This window comes from Oncorhynchus keta, chromosome 21 (assembly GCF_023373465.1).
Source record: "Oncorhynchus keta strain PuntledgeMale-10-30-2019 chromosome 21, Oket_V2, whole genome shotgun sequence".
Taxonomy (NCBI): domain Eukaryota; kingdom Metazoa; phylum Chordata; class Actinopteri; order Salmoniformes; family Salmonidae; genus Oncorhynchus; species Oncorhynchus keta.
In genome coordinates this window covers 20,851,865-20,867,363 of record NC_068441.1, presented here as the reverse complement: position 1 = coordinate 20,867,363, position 15,499 = coordinate 20,851,865, and the positions used below count along the sequence as shown (strand labels likewise).

Below are 15,499 nucleotides of genomic sequence, written 5' to 3'. Positions count from 1 at the left end.
GATAGGACTACAGACCTGTAAAGACAACAACACCTCAGCTTCTCGGAGGTGTGACAATGGGAGTTGGCAAGATCAAAACAGAGAATGCTTGCATACAGTTGATAAGTCAACATCTGCTTAATAAATCCTTTCTGTTCAGGCAATGCTGTCCTTTGAGTCCTGAAATGAAATGATAATGGACGTAAATGTAAACATGTCCATTGTGTTTTTGTGTCTTTTGGCGGCAAAGCAATATACCCAAATTGCATTGCAGCCCTCCAGACCTCAAGAAAGAGAGAAAATGTGCCCCCCTAGCCCCAGGACAAAATGAGTCTGACACCCCCTGGTGTACATCAATTCAGTGTGTAGTTCACACGTTCAACACATGGTGGCACCCTCACACTGTATCTCATTTAGCTCTTCATCTAGCAAGGGTTACCAAACTTTTCCGCTCAGGCCCCTTTTCCAGCATTGGGGAACATCAAATCAAATTTTATTGGTCACATACACATGTTTATCAGATATTATTGATTGTATTACTGTTGATGATATCTGGAAATGTGCATGTACACCCTGGCCCATCTACTGTTGCTAGCCCCAATTCTGACTTGTGCTCTGATATCTGCTTCACTGATTTCTGCTCTCAACCTCTCTCAAAGAGTGCAGTGTATGAAGTCAGAACATCTGCTGTCTCGGCCACTGCCTGTCACCAAGGGAGTACCCCAAGGCTCAATCCTAGCCCCCACGCTCTTCGAAATTTACATCAAAAACATAGCTCAGGCAGTAGAAAGCTCTCTCTTCCATTTACATGCAGATGATACAGTCTTCCACTCAGCTGGCCCCACCCCGGATTTTGTGTGAAATGATCTACAACAAAGCTTTCTTAGTGTCCAACAAGTTTTCTCTACCCTTAACCTTGTTCAGAACACCTCCAAAACAAAGGTCATGTGGTTTGGTAAGAATAATGCCCCTCTCCCCACAGGTGTGATTACTACCTCTGAGGGTTTAGAGCTTGAGGTAGTCACCTCATACAGTTACTTGGAAGTATGGTTAGACGGTACACTGTCCTTCTCTCAGCACATATCAAAGTTGCAAGCTAAAGTGAAATCTAGATATGGTTTCCTCTATCGTAATCGCCCCTCTTTCATCCCAGCTGCCAAACTAACCCTGATTCAGATGTCCATCCTAACTATGCTAGATTACGGAGACATAATTTATAGATTGGCAGGTAAGAGTGCTCTCGAGCGGCTAGATATTCTGTAACATTCGGCCATCAGATTTACCACCAATGCTCCTTATAGGACACATCACTGCACTCTATACTCCCCTGTACACTGGTCATCTTCATATACCCGTCGCAATACCCACTGATTGATGATTATTTATAAACCCTCTTAGGCCTCACTCCCCCCTATCTGAGATATCCACCGCAGCCCTCATCCTCCACCATTCTGCCAGTCACATTCTGTTAAAGGTTTTCAGTTCGCAGCCTACCAAAAGGCCTTTTGCCTTTGTATTTAAGAATTTGTTAATAACTGACTTGCCTAGTTAAATAAAGGTTAAATAAATAAATTATTATTGCGCTTGTAGCTAAATGTTTGTGTTTCTACCTCCAACAGTGCAGTAATATCTAACAATTTCACAACAATACACACACATTTTCAATAAAGGAATGGAATTAAGAATATATAGATATTTGGACGAGCAATGTCGAAGTGGCATAGACTAAAATACATTAGAATAGAATACAGTATATACATATGAGATGAGTAATGCAAAATATGTAAACATTATTAAAGTGACTAGTGTTCTATTATTAAAGTTGCCAGTGATTTCAAGTCTATGTACAGTATATAGGGCAGAAGCCTCTAAGGTGCTACTGATGGCTGTTTAACAGTCTGATGGCCTTGAGATAGAAGCTGTTTTTCAGTCTCTCGGTCCCCGCCTCGATGCACCTGTACTGACCTCTCCTTCTGGATGATAGCGGGGAGAACAGGCAGTGGCTCAGATGGTTGTTGTCCTTGATGACCTTTTTGGCCTTCCTGTGACATCGGGGGCTGTAGGTTGTTCAATAATAAGCTATAATAGGCTATAGATGTTGAGTGAGCCCCCCGGGTGCAATCCATGTTTATTTCTATGGGCACTGTTTGTGACACAAACTGTTCACACCCCTCTTGTTGGTGGAGAGAACATTTTGCCATTTTAAAACGACTGATGTGTATCAATGTGATATTTGAGTGACTCAAACATTACAATAAAATCTATAGGTAAAAGAACGCTAAAAGCTAAATAGCTAAAAAAAAAAAAGGTAGCTTACATGGGCTAGTTGATCTGGACATTTCTGACAGGTTGTAAATAAATAGCTCTTTAAGGTCTGCAATGACATGACAAGAGGAAAACTGATGATGCACCACACAATTTTGCAATTGAACCTTGTGCATTCTACTATTACAACTTTCAAGAGTATGTTGAAAGCTGGACTGAGTTTTGGGAACCCGCCCCCCAGCTTGCGAATCACTGCTCTAAGGCAGGTAGCATCGACTAGATTTACTATTTGTTCTTGAGCGGATGGTCAGGGGGCAGGAACATAATTACAAATAATTTGTAGACTGCATATTGACATCAAGCATCCCAAACAGATCATTTCAAACCTTGCTTACATTTGTATACAATCACATACAGTATCTTCAGAAAGTATTCATACCCCTTGACTTTTTCCACATTTTGTTGTGTAACAGCCTGGATTTAAAACGTATTAAATGTTGATGTTTTTTGTCACTGGTATACACACAATACCCCATAATGTCAAAGTGGAATTATGTTTTTAGAAATGTTAACAAAGCTGAAATGTCTTGGGTCAATAAGTATTTAACCTCTTTGCTATGGCAAGCCTAAATAAGTTCAGTATTACTGTATGTAAATTAAATATTTCTGTATTTCATTTTCAATACGTTTGTCATGATCCATCTCTCTGTCCTTTTCACCCCTCCTTCTCCCCCTCTTCATCTCTCTGTCCTTTTCACCCCTCCTTCTCCCCCTCTCCATCTCTCTGTCCTTTCCACCCCTCCTTCTCCCCCTCTCCATCTCTCTGTCCTTTCCACCCCTCCTTCTCCCCCTCTCCATCTCTCTGTCCTTTCCACCCCTCCTTCTCCCCCTCTCCATCTCTCTGTCCTTTCCACCCCTCCTTCTCCCCCTCTCCATCTCTCTGTCCTTTTCACCCCTCCTCTTTCCCTCTCCATCTTCTGTCCTTTCCACCCCTCCTCTCCCCCTCTCCATCTCTGTCCTTTCCACCCCTCCTTCTCCCCCTCTCCATCTCTCTGTCCTTTCCACCCCTCCTTCTCCCCCTCTCCATCTCTCTGTCCTTTTCACCCCCTCCTTCTCCCCCTCTCCATCTCTCTGTCCTTTTCACCCCTCCTTCTCCCCCTCTCCATCTCTCTGTCCTTTCACCCCTCCTTCTCCCCCTCTTCATCTCTCTCTGTCCTTCCTTCATCTCTCTGTCCTTTCCACCTCCTCTCCCCCTCTCCCCCCTTTTCTCCATCTCTCTGTCCTTTTCCCCTCCTTCTCCCCCTCCATCTCTCTGTCCTTTTCACCCCTCCTTCTCCCCCTCTCCATCTCTCTGTCCTTTCCACCCCTCCTTCTCCCCCTCTCCATCTCTCTGTCCTTTTCACCCCTCCTTCTCCCCCTCTCCATCTCTCTGTCCTTTCCACCCCTCCTTCTCCCCCTCTCCATCTCTCTGTCCTTTTCACCCCTCCTTCTCCCCCTCTCCATCTCTCTGTCCTTTTCACCCCTCCTTCTCCCCCTCTCCATCTCTCTGTCCTTTTCACCCCTCCTTCTCCCCCTCTTCATCTCTCTGTCCTTTTCACCCCTCCTTCTCCCCCTCTCCATCTCTCTGTCCTTTCCACCCCTCCTTCTCCCCCTCTCCATCTGTTTTCACCCCTCCTTCTCCCCCTTCCATCTCTCTGTCCTTTTCGCCCCTCCTTCTCCCCCTCTCCCTCTCTCTGTCCTTTTCACCCCTCCTTCTCCCCCTCTCCATCTCTCTGTCCTTTCCACCCCTCCTTCTCCCCCTCTCTGTCCTTTTCACCCCTCCTTCTCCCCCTCTCCATCTCTCTGTCCTTTTCACCCCTCCTTCTCCCCCTCTCCATCTCTCTGTCCTTTCCACCCCTCCTTCTCCCCCTCTCCATCTCTCTGTCCTTTCCACCCCTCCTTCTCCCCCTCTCCATCTCTCTGTCCTTTTCACCCCTCCTTCTCCCCCTCTCCATCTCTCTGTCCTTTTCACCCCTCCTTCTCCCCCTCTCCATCTCTCTGTCCTTTCCACCCCTCCTTCTCCCCCTCTCCATCTCTCTGTCCTTTCCACCCCTCCTTCTTTCCCTCTCCATCTCTCTGTCCTTTTCACCCCTCCTTCTCCCCCTCTCCATCTCTCTGTCCTTTTCACCCCTCCTTCTCCCCCTCTCCATCTCTCTGTCCTTTTCACCCCTCCTTCTCCCCCTCTCCATCTCTCTGTCCTTTCCACCCCTCCTTCTCCCTCTCTCCATCTCTCTGTCCTTTTCACCCCTCCTTCTCCCCCTCTCCATCTCTCTGTCCTTTTCACCCCTCCTTCTCCCCCTCTCCATCTCTCTGTCCTTTTCACCCCTCCTTCTCCCCCTCTCCATCTCTCTGTCCTTTTCACCCCTCCTTCTCCCCCTCTCCATCTCTCTGTCCTTTTCACCCCTCCTTCTCCCCCTCTCCATCTCTCTGTCATTTTCACCCCTCCTTCTCCCCCTCTCCATCTCTCTGTCATTTTCACCCCTCCTTCTCCCCCTCTCCATCTCTCTGTCCTTTTCACCCCTCCTTCTTTCTCTCTCCATCTCTCTGTCCTCTCTCCCAGGTGCTGGGAGTAGCCTGCACCAGAAATGCTCCACAGCCAAACACCGCATTATCTCCCCCAAATTAGAAGCAAAGACAGGGACAGGGGATGGGACTGGAACAGGGACAGGGTCTGGGACAGGGTCTGGGACAGAGGTGCAGAACAGTGATGTGTCTGAGGGGCAGACAGAGCCCAGTCCTGGAGTGGGGGCCAGGAGCAGAGGAGGGGGGGAGAGGAAGAATGGAAGGTTGCCCAAACCCTCCCTGCTTCCCCAGAGCAGCATGGAAGTCTCCTCCACATCCACCAATCAGGTGGAGGTTCCCGACACCACACAGAGCTCCCCACTGTCAATCACCAGCGACATTACTGCAGACAGTCCCGCCCTCGGCCTGGCCAGCAGCCTATCACAGAGCTCTGCTGCTGTGTTCATGTCCGAGGTTGCCACAGTAACAGGGGATTCCGTGTACACCACAGAACACGCCCAGCTGATTGGCTCCACCCATGACGCCACCACCACTGGGATTCTACTGGCTGTTGCCCCAGACACCCAGCGCTTTGAGTTCCCTGGGCGGGGGGGGTTAGGAGAGGAAGGGGGGGAGTTGGTCCTCTCCAGCAGTCTGGATGCTGGAGGTTCTGGAGTCAACCTTCTTGAGACCAGCATGAACTTTGACCCAGACTGCTTCCTCAACAACCCCAAGCAGGGCCAAACATACGGGGGAGGAGGGGGTAAGGCCGAGGAAGGTAGCTGTAATAGTGAGGGGGGGCTCCGCTGCTCTCCACAGTCACTAACGGCTAACGGCTATTTATTCAATGCCACGCTCGTAAACATCAAGACCGAAGATACTCCCCTGGAGCAGCCGCTGGATAATCAGAGCGGGTACGCTGGCGAGGGACGGGCCTGAGCCCTAGCACCACACTGGAGCAAATGGACTTCAGTGCTGTGATGTCATCAGCCTGCGCCCAGAGCTTGGCACAGCAGATACACCAACACTCCCCCAGTCTCTTCTTGCAGGCCTCCCCTAAGACCCCCCTCGCCCAGGCCACCCAGCCCCAGATCTGTGCCTCTGAGACGGGCCAGAACTCAGGCGAGACCCAGGCTTATCTGGGCCTATCTACTATACCACAGACTGACTCTACAGGCACCAACGGAGACCCTCACACTTACCTCCACCAACCCTCACCAGACCAACATGGCCACAGTGAGGAAAGCAGCCAGGGGGGTCTAGTGGGGCTGGGTAGCTTTCCTGTAAGGGGGCAGGAGATAAGAAAAGACCAGCTGAGCACCAGAGGACCTGGGAAGGTGACGTCCCCAGAGAAAGAGACACAGAAGAGGGCAGAGTTACTCCTCAATCCTGGGGAACAGCATGAGGCCTACAGAAACAACACTGGTGTTGGGAGAGGTGGAGATCACTACCTACAGCCAACAACCAAGAGTGGGGGAGTAGAGGGAGGACAAGAAATAGGAGAGAAATATATTTTCAGTAATGGGGTCAGAGATGCAGGAGTAAACAGCTCAGTGGTGGACAGTCCTCAGTCTCTAGTTGGAGCAGCCATGGAGGGGGGGTTGTACAGCTCTACTCTTCCCCAGCCGGGTGTAGGTGAGGCTGGGGGAGCTGAGGGGGCAGGCGGGGGCATCAGCCTGGAAGGCTTTGAGGCATCGTTTGGGAACCAGTTCTCTGACCTCATCAATGACTTCATCTCTGTTGAGGGGGGTGGAGGGGGCGCGGTGGCCGGGACAGGAGGCAGTGCACTCTACACCCCTGCTCTGATGCCCCAGGAGGAGGTTGGAGAGGGCCAGGAGGCAGGAGCAGCCCCCATTCAGGGTTCAGAGGTGGAGCAGGGACCTCTGAGATTGCTGCCAGAGACGGGGAGGCTTTTTGGGGTGACAGACTACTCCCCCGAGTGGTCTTACCCAGAGGTGAGTCACTAGTACCTAACCCTTAACCTCTGACCTCTTACATCTTGAAGCCCAACTTCCTATTCCCTAGCTTCTGAATGGATATATCACCCAAAGTAGCTACATAGATATAGAAAGTAGTGTATAGATTACACTAGTATACATTAACTATCAGCAACCATATAACTCATAAGGCTCATAAGTCTGTCTGTACGCAGTAAGAATCTGACGTAGATCCTCTGAGACATTAATGAGCTGAGACACACACACACGGTCTGTGGCTCAGAATTGATGTCAGTGCCCAGTGGGAAGAGGGTCAGACTGAGACTGGGGAGACACTAAGAAAGAGAACATACAGAGTGGCGTCATCCCCTTGGACGCTTTGACACACACACAACATCACTGCATGTGACTGTGTGTCTTTGTTTCAGGGTGGGGTGAAGGTGTTGATAACAGGTCCCTGGCTGGAGGCCAGCAGGGAGTACAGCTGTCTGTTTGACCACATCAGTGTCCCAGCTGCTCTCATACAGCCAGGAGTACTGCGCTGCTACTGCCCTGGTAACACACACACACACACAGAGACATGCATACACTCAGCAAACTACTTTCTCATGCACACACTCTATTACAAATCCCAACCCATGTGTGTGTGTGTGTGTGTGTGTGTGTGTGTGTGTGTGTGTGTGTGTGTGTGTGTGTGTGTGTGTGTGTGTGTGTGTGTGTGTGTGTGTGTGTGTGTGTGTGTGTGTGTGTGTGTGTGTGTGTGTGTGTGTGTGTGTGTGTGTGTGTGTGTGTGTCTTAGCCCATGAAACAGGTTTGGTGATGCTGCAGGTGGCTATGGGTGGGGATGTGATCTCTTCCTCTGTGGTGTTTGAGTATAAAGCTCGAGACTTGCCCGCCCTGCCCTCCTCACAACACGACTGGTTGTCCCTGGACGGTAAGTCAATGTTTGTGTGTGTGTGTGTGCGTACATGAGTGTATACCATCCTGCATCCCACTGCTGGCTTGTCTCTGAAGCTAAGCAGGGTTGGTCCTGGTCAGTCTCTGGATGGGAGACCAGATTCTGCTGGAGGTGATATTGGAGGCACTCTTCCTCTGGTCCCCCCCAAAATATCCCAATTTGCCAAGGCAGTGATTGGGGACGGTGCTGTCTTTCAGATGGGACGTTAAAGGGGTGTCCCGACTCTCTGTGGTCACTAAAGATCCCATGGCACTTATAAGAGTAGGGATGTTAACCCTGGTATCCTGGCTAGGGTGTCCACCCCCAGTGCTCAGAATGACTGAAATCACATGTAGATTATGGTCATTCATCTTAACAGAACATGCAACTCCTGTAATGAAGCAACCAATACAATGTAATTTGCCAAAATGCAATCTGCAGGAAAACACCATTCTAAACAGTGCACCTGATGCATGTGGGACAGAGTTTTAAATCTCTTTTAGATTCCCCCTCTTTCTAAGTTTCTAAAGATTTAACAACTAGGCTGGGTTGATAATATGACTAGGATTGTGCCTTTGGCATCTGGACAACAAAAGAAAGTTGATATGAAAACCAATGGAACAGGAGAGAAATGCTAGTTTCAATGGCATAAAATAATTTCCTCCATGTTTCTATAAGGTAAGACATGCCTCATAATTTGAAGTAAAACATTTAGGTTTCAAACAATTAAGTATATGTTTTCAAAATGCATACTGCCTTCGGCTCACATTGCAAAGTGGTAGAGGACGTGCTGATAGCCTGCCTACCTTTGTGTATTCATTTGAATGGTGAATAGGAAGCGTGCTTCAATTATCAGTTGAGAAATAAAAATAGTAGCTCTTTTTAATCGTGGCCATCAAAACTATTTTGAACACACGATTGCATATAGAATTGTTGCGCAATGACCTGGGCTTATAAAAGCCCATTTCACTCCAACAGCATCGAGCTGAGGAGCTACAGCAGCTCTAGCACTGTCTGACCAGCTAACAGAAACCCTGGTGCGCTGTTTACGTGCATACGTGCCACTCTATGACAGATGTTATAATGTCTTATGTAGCTGTGATGAGGAATCCTCTTCTCAGATAATAGTACCAAGGGTGAAACAGAGTGTTTAGACAATGTAAGGGATCTCGTCCTCCTCTTCTGAGGAGGAGTAGCGAGAAGGATCGGAGGACCAATGCGCAGCGTGTTAGGTGTCCATAATGTTTTTTAATCAAGACAATAGAACACTGGAACAAAACAACAAACGATGACGTGAATATACAAAACCGAAAACACGGAAAACAAACACCCACAACCCAAAAGTGAAACCCAGGCTACCTAAGTATGATTCTCAATCAGGGACAACAATTGACAGCTGCCTCTGATTGAGAACCATACTAGGCCGAACTCAAAAACCAACATAGAAAAACAAACAGACTGCCCACCCAACTCACACCCTGACCATACTAAAACAAAGATATAATAACAGAACTAAGGTCAGAACGTGACAGACAATTTACTGTTTTAAATCAAATCAAATTGCATTGGTCACATAGACACATTTAGCAGATGTTATTGTGGGTGTAGCGAAATGCTTGTTTTCCTAGCTCCAACAGTGCTGTAGTATCTAACAATACACACAAATCTACAAGTAAAACAATGGAATGGAGAAACATATAAATATTTGGACGAGCAATGTCGGAGTGGCATTGACTAAAATACAGTAGAATACAGTATATACATATGTGATGAGTAAAGCAGTGTTATAATTATTAAAGTGACCAGTGATTCCATGTCTACAGTATGTATATAGGGCAACAGCCTATAAGGTGCAGAGTTGAGTAACCGGGTGGTAGCCGGCTAGGGATGTAATATATTTGTACAGATTTGGGTTCCTGCATGTAATATAGCATTTTTGGTGTGTTGCTGATCATGCCATAGGTTTGATGGGAGATTCCACCATGTTGTATGGGGGCCTGGATTTACACGTCACATAGGGGACAGGAATAGGGACAAGGGGTGTTTTGGGACCAGATACACTCTCTTACAATCTCTCTCTGAGTGAGTGTTGAGTCTGAAAGTGTGGATTCCACATAATGACAGAAAATGTAGAGGCCTGTTTCAGCACCATGGACAGCACCACTATACGAGAGCCACTGGGCTGGAAAAATGTCATTATTCTCCATAGGCGAGACATTCTACCACTATGCCTGATGGGACTTGTTAATTTGAGCCTGTAATACAGTACCAGCCGAAAGTGTGGACACATCTATTCAAGGGTTTTTCTTTATTTTTACTATTTTCTACATTGTAGAATAATAGTGAATACATCAAAACTATGAAATAACACATATGGAATAATGTATTAAAAGTGTTCAATCAAAAATATATTTTATATTTGAGGTTCTTCAAAATACCCACCCTTTGCCTTGATGACAGCTTTCCACATTCTTGGCATTCTGTCAACCAGCTTCACTTGGAATGATTTTCCAACAGTCTTGAAGGTGTTCCTACATGTGCTGAGCACTTGTTGGCTGCTTTACCTTCACTCTGCGGTCCAACTCATGCCAAACTATCTCAATTGGGTTGAGGTCGGGTGATTGTGGAGGCCAGGTCATCTGATGCAGCACTCCATCACTCTCCTTCTTGGTCAAATAGTCCTTACACAGCCTGGAGGTGTGTTGGGTCATTGTCCTGTTGAAAAACAAATGATAGTCCCACTAAGCACAAACCAGATGGTTGTGGTAGCCATGCTGGTTAAGTGTGCCTTGAATTCTAAATAAATCACTGACAGTGTCCCCAGCAAAGCACCGCCACACCATCACACCTCCTCCTCCATGCCTCATGGTGGGAACTACATATGCAGAGATCATCATAGCCTGGTTCTTTTCTAGGTTTCTTCCTAGGTTTGGGCCTTTCTAGGGAGTTTTTCCTAGCCACCATGCTTCTACACCTGCATTGCTTGCTGTTTGGGGTTTTAGGCTGGGTTTCTGTACAGCACTTTGATATATCAGCTGATGTAAGAAGGGCTATATAAAAAAAAAGATTTGATCTGTTCACTTACTCTGCATCTCACAGACACGGCAGTTGGAACCAAAAATCTCAAATTTGGACTCATCAGACCAAATGACAGATTTCCACCCGTCTAATGACCATTGATTGTATTTCTTGGCCCAAGCAAGTCTCTTTTTCTTATTGGTGTCCTTTAGTAGTGGTTTCCTTGCAGCTATTCGACCATGTAGGCCTGATTCACACAGTCTCTTCTGAACAGTTGATGTTGAGATGTGTCTGTTACTTGAACTCTGTGAAGCATTTATTTGGGCTGTAATTTCTGAGGCTGGTAACTCTAATGAACGTATTCTCTGCAGCAGAGGTAACTCTGGCTCTTCCTTTCCTGTGGCAGTCCTCATGAGAGCCAGTTTCATCATAGTGCTTGATGGTTTTTGTGACTGCACTTGAAGAAACTTTCAATGTTTTTGGCATTTTCTGGATTGACTGACCTTCAATGTCTTATAGTAATGATGGACTGTCGTTTCTCTTTGCTTATTTGAGCTGTTCTTGACGTAATATAGACTTGGTATTTTACCAAATAGGGCTATCTTCTGTACACCACCCCTACCTTGTTACAACACAACTGATTGGCTCAAACACATTAAGAAGGAAAGACATTCCACAAATGAACTTTTAACAAGGCCCACCTGTTAATTGAAATGCATTCCAGGTGACTACCTCATGAAGCTGGTTGAGAGAATGCCAAGAGTGTGCAAAGCTGTCAAGACAAAGGGTGGCCACTTTGAAGAATCTCAAATATATTTTGATTTGTTTAACACTTTTGGTTACTACATGATTCATATGTGTTATTGTATAGTGTTGATGTCTTCACTATTCATCTACAATGTAGAAAATAGTACAAATAAAGAAAACCCCTGGAATGAGTAGGTGTGTCCAAACTTTTGACTGGCACTGTATGTTTTATACTGCAGCCTCCAGGGAGCCTTTGTGTGGGGGACATAGGTATGGCCTGTGTATAACTGCTGTCATGTGAACTGTTATGAAGTTTTGAAACACCTGTTGGTCATAGGCTTAAGACCCTTGTTTTATGTGATTGCTGTGTGTTTTGTTGTTTTTCACCATGTACAACATCCTGACAATTATTGAATGACAAAATGGTTTCCTGACTGTACAAACCTCTAAGTAGTTACATTTTGTTTGCTACTCAATTTTCCCTCTCACACAAACATTCACTCTTGCAAACACTAGTCTGTGCAACAAGGTGCTGTAATTATTCAATGCCTGTATAGTTCAGGGGCGTGTGTTTCATCTCGTTCGCTCCAGTCTATGTGATAGATACGCTATTGTGGCCTGTGCTATCGCCCGCAATGCAGAGAGAGAGAGAGAGAGAGAGAGAGAGAGAGAGAGAGAGAGAGAGAGAGAGAGAGAGAGAGAGAGAGAGAGAGAGAGAGAGAGATGGGGGAGGGGCAGTGCGGCAATGCGTCGACAGAAAGACGCACTGCTGCGGTCCACATAAAGAGAACACTCGCATGATGTTTTGTTACCTTAACGGTCTGTTTTATTGCAGCTAAATGTAAACCGTAATGGGTCTTCACCAGGTTCCGCTCACATAGGATACACAAAGCGGAATAGCAATAGATTTTAGAGCGTTTTAGAGCGCTGGAGGTGGGATTAATAGAGCAGCCATCTGTGCATAGTCGCTCCCAGCATAATCTCGACAGATTGACCGAATGAGAGAGAGGCGTAGCCTCGGCAGCCTAGTTTAAACCTGTTTCAATGGTCGGTCGCCCCATATTGAGGCTCGTTGTCATAAACTAGCCTACCAAAATTGTACAGTGCACCAAAGAGATCAAATATCAGAATGATAGAGTACGGCTACCCAGGCATATTTGCATTAGCCTACTCACGCCTGCTTGAATTCACTCTCGTCTCTCCACTGTGCCTTTGTTTGAAAAGCGGGCAGTCAAGTTATTCTACTGTCTCTGACTCTTGTGATTCGTTTATTTTTCTCCCATGGATGATGACCGAGACACCGGTAGCTCGTGGAACTCCCCATGGTTAGATTTAACTCCGGCGTCTGTTTCCCTGCGGCGCAATTAGAATGAACGTCTGCCCTGTTTACGCATCTCTCACGGTTTTAGGGGAGAGAAACGGCGCGAAATGGGAGGGGAGGGTAGAGACTCTCTCTCTCGCCTCTTCCACTTTGTTCTATTGATGTTGCATGGTAGCAAGCGTCGCACACCTCAAACTAAAAGGGAACTGTAAAACAGAAGAAGAAGGACAAAGAGAGCGTCAGAGAAACTATTTGAGCTTTCCGGTTAGTAGCCTTATCTATTATGTGAAAACGAAATAGAAAATAGACTTTTAGCTGTTGTCGGTGTTTTGTGCATTTACCTCGTAATTGGTGTTGAAAATGCAAGAGCCACAGAATGTCTCGGAGGTTGAGTCAGGACTGGAGCCATTTAGAGGATTTTAGTTTATCCTATTATTCACTTTGGCTACCTGACTGTGGTGTTGGTAGTAGGCTATGTCTGCCTATGTATGCTCGCATCATCTCGAAAGTCGTTAGTTGTGTGTGTTTACATTGCTTTCATTGGTCATTACAGATGAAATACCTTGTGATATACCACAGCCAACACAGTCCAGGTCAAATTCCCTCATCTTGCGGCACAGGTATTAAAACGTGTGTAAATGGCTAACCCCTGTATATTATGTTGTGTAACTTGGCTGGCCTGGTAGCACAATGACTAAGTAACTAAGTAACACGTGTGCTGTGGAAGAGCTGCTCTCTCTCTCTCTCTCTCGCGCTTTGTCTCGCTCTCTCTCTCTTTCTCTCTGAATAAATCAACCTCAAACAAAGGACTACAATAAGCCACTGTCCGTGTAGATCATATGCCGTTTGGGGACTTCTGTAGCCTAGTCTATTAACTTTTCGCAAAGGCATAGGCCTACATTTAGGGCAATTAACTATTATAACTTTATAACTATAAGTGAGTGAATTGAACAGAGGGAGTAGGCTGCGAGCTGGTCTGAACCAAGTCGAAGTTGCATGAAGCGCGGTCCCACATTCTGATTTCAGCACCAAGAGAAGTGGACAGTGCCACGAGTTGTAGACTAGCTGTGAGTTGTGCTGAAAGCCTGTGGGCTGGTGAAAATAATTTCCTAATGTGACGTTTCACAGTTTTTATTCTGGTTACTTTAACAAATATATAACAATTGAACAAATCCCAAGTCTGATGGGCAGGAACAGGGGCAGAAAGTGGGTCAAAACTTGGAACAGAATTTAACAGTTCTGGAAAACAAGCTTTTCTCTAATTAAACAGACCTCCTGCCATCCATAAATACCCGACTGAAAAAAACTAAAACATAGAAACAAGCATGTTGTCAGCAGTGGTCATGTCTCCACCGCCAAGTACTGTGTTGTCCTTGACATGCTGTTTGTTGTCACTGACATGCTGTGTGTGTGACTGGAAGTGCCCCAGAGGACCTCATAGAAGAGTAGGAAAGGGGTATAGCCTATGGAGTAGACAGATAGGCTCCCTGTAGGAGGAAAGAGACTGACACACATACAAACATATCTTGTGAGCAACACAAACATGGTTAGTGACTGAGACACACAAGTCTGTAGATACACACATGCAGAGACACACACAGTTGGAGAGTCAAAGAGGGTCAGTATAATTCATGATTCCTCTGTGTCTGGTGAGAGATCAAGGTCCCACATGCAGCAGACTGATGCAACACCCACACAGATCGGAGTAATCCAGACAGACCCGCCTAGAGATAGAACAGAGAAACTTCTAAATTCCCCCTAAAAATTTTGTCCACCCAATGTGGTGGTATAACCAGCTGGTATTAAACCCAATATGTCTGGGTGACAACAGACCATGTTAGCCCACTGACCTTAAGGCATTTGTTTGGGAAGCTAACACAACATGTTGAGTTTGTTTTTCTGTTCATTCAGATGAGCTCTCTGTCGTGCGTAGCTGGCAGGCTATGCTCCATTCTGATTGGCTGTAGTAGTTGTGTTAAAGGGGAGGAGCTCTTACGTCACAGTTGTCGTCCCACCCTCTTCTCCTCCTCTGTGTGTGCCGCATCCTAAGAGAGAGAGAGAGAGAGAGAGAGAGAGAGAGAGAGAGAGAGAGAGAGAGAGAGAGAGAGAGAGAGAGAGAGAGAGAGAGAGAGAGAGAGAGAGAGAGACGTAGAGAGACGTAGATGGAGATGGAGAGGGAGAAAGAGAGACCATCAGGTGGGGATGACATAATCTGCACTGCAGCAACACTGCAGTAGCATTTGAACAAAGACGCGCGCAAGCACACACACACACACACACACACACACACACACACACACACACACTGCAAGTACACACTCCTGTTCTCTCTCACATAGATACAAACATTGACTATTGTTGACTTGCTACCAGGTATAGTTTGTTTTTAAGGTTTATCTCTGTAGAGAGAGAGCTTGATGTTTCACCCTGTAAACTCTGTTTTCTCTTACTGTATGGGAATCTGCTATAGGGATAATGAACACATTATGAATACAGCTCACCTCAACCAGTCATCTCTGCCTGTCCCACTTTTATCCAATCCCAGTGTGTCCCTCCTGTGTTTCCATAGATACCCAGTTCAGGATGTCCATTCTGGAGCGTCTGGAGCAGATGGAACAGAGGATGGCTGAGATAACCAATCACCATCAGAGCTCTGAAACCACGGCAGCCACGGGGGGAGGTGGAGGAGCAGGTGGCACTGACCACCAGTCCCAGGTAACTCAATGGATTGGTTAATTGATTGGTTGGTTGAGT

General features: G+C 46.5%; 1 protein-coding gene and 1 long non-coding RNA gene across 2 annotated transcripts in view; one reads left to right on the top strand and one right to left on the bottom strand.

Annotated features, from left to right (window-relative positions):
- The window catches only part of LOC118377479 (calmodulin-binding transcription activator 1), a 130,636-nt gene that overhangs the window by 104,930 nt on the left and 10,207 nt on the right, over positions 1 to 15,499 (top strand). The window contains 5 exon segments of the mRNA XM_052473461.1: positions 4,844 to 5,722; positions 5,725 to 6,740; positions 7,151 to 7,277; positions 7,522 to 7,656; positions 15,315 to 15,460. Of these exon segments, the coding sequence (XP_052329421.1) occupies positions 4,844 to 5,722; positions 5,725 to 6,740; positions 7,151 to 7,277; positions 7,522 to 7,656; positions 15,315 to 15,460 (2,303 nt within the window).
- On the bottom strand, positions 8,900 to 13,405 carry LOC127910307 (uncharacterized). Its single transcript, XR_008074241.1, has 3 exons — positions 13,087 to 13,405; positions 12,600 to 12,951; positions 8,900 to 10,374 (listed from the first exon to the last, which is right to left on the bottom strand). It is a non-coding gene; the product is annotated as an uncharacterized LOC127910307 (long non-coding RNA).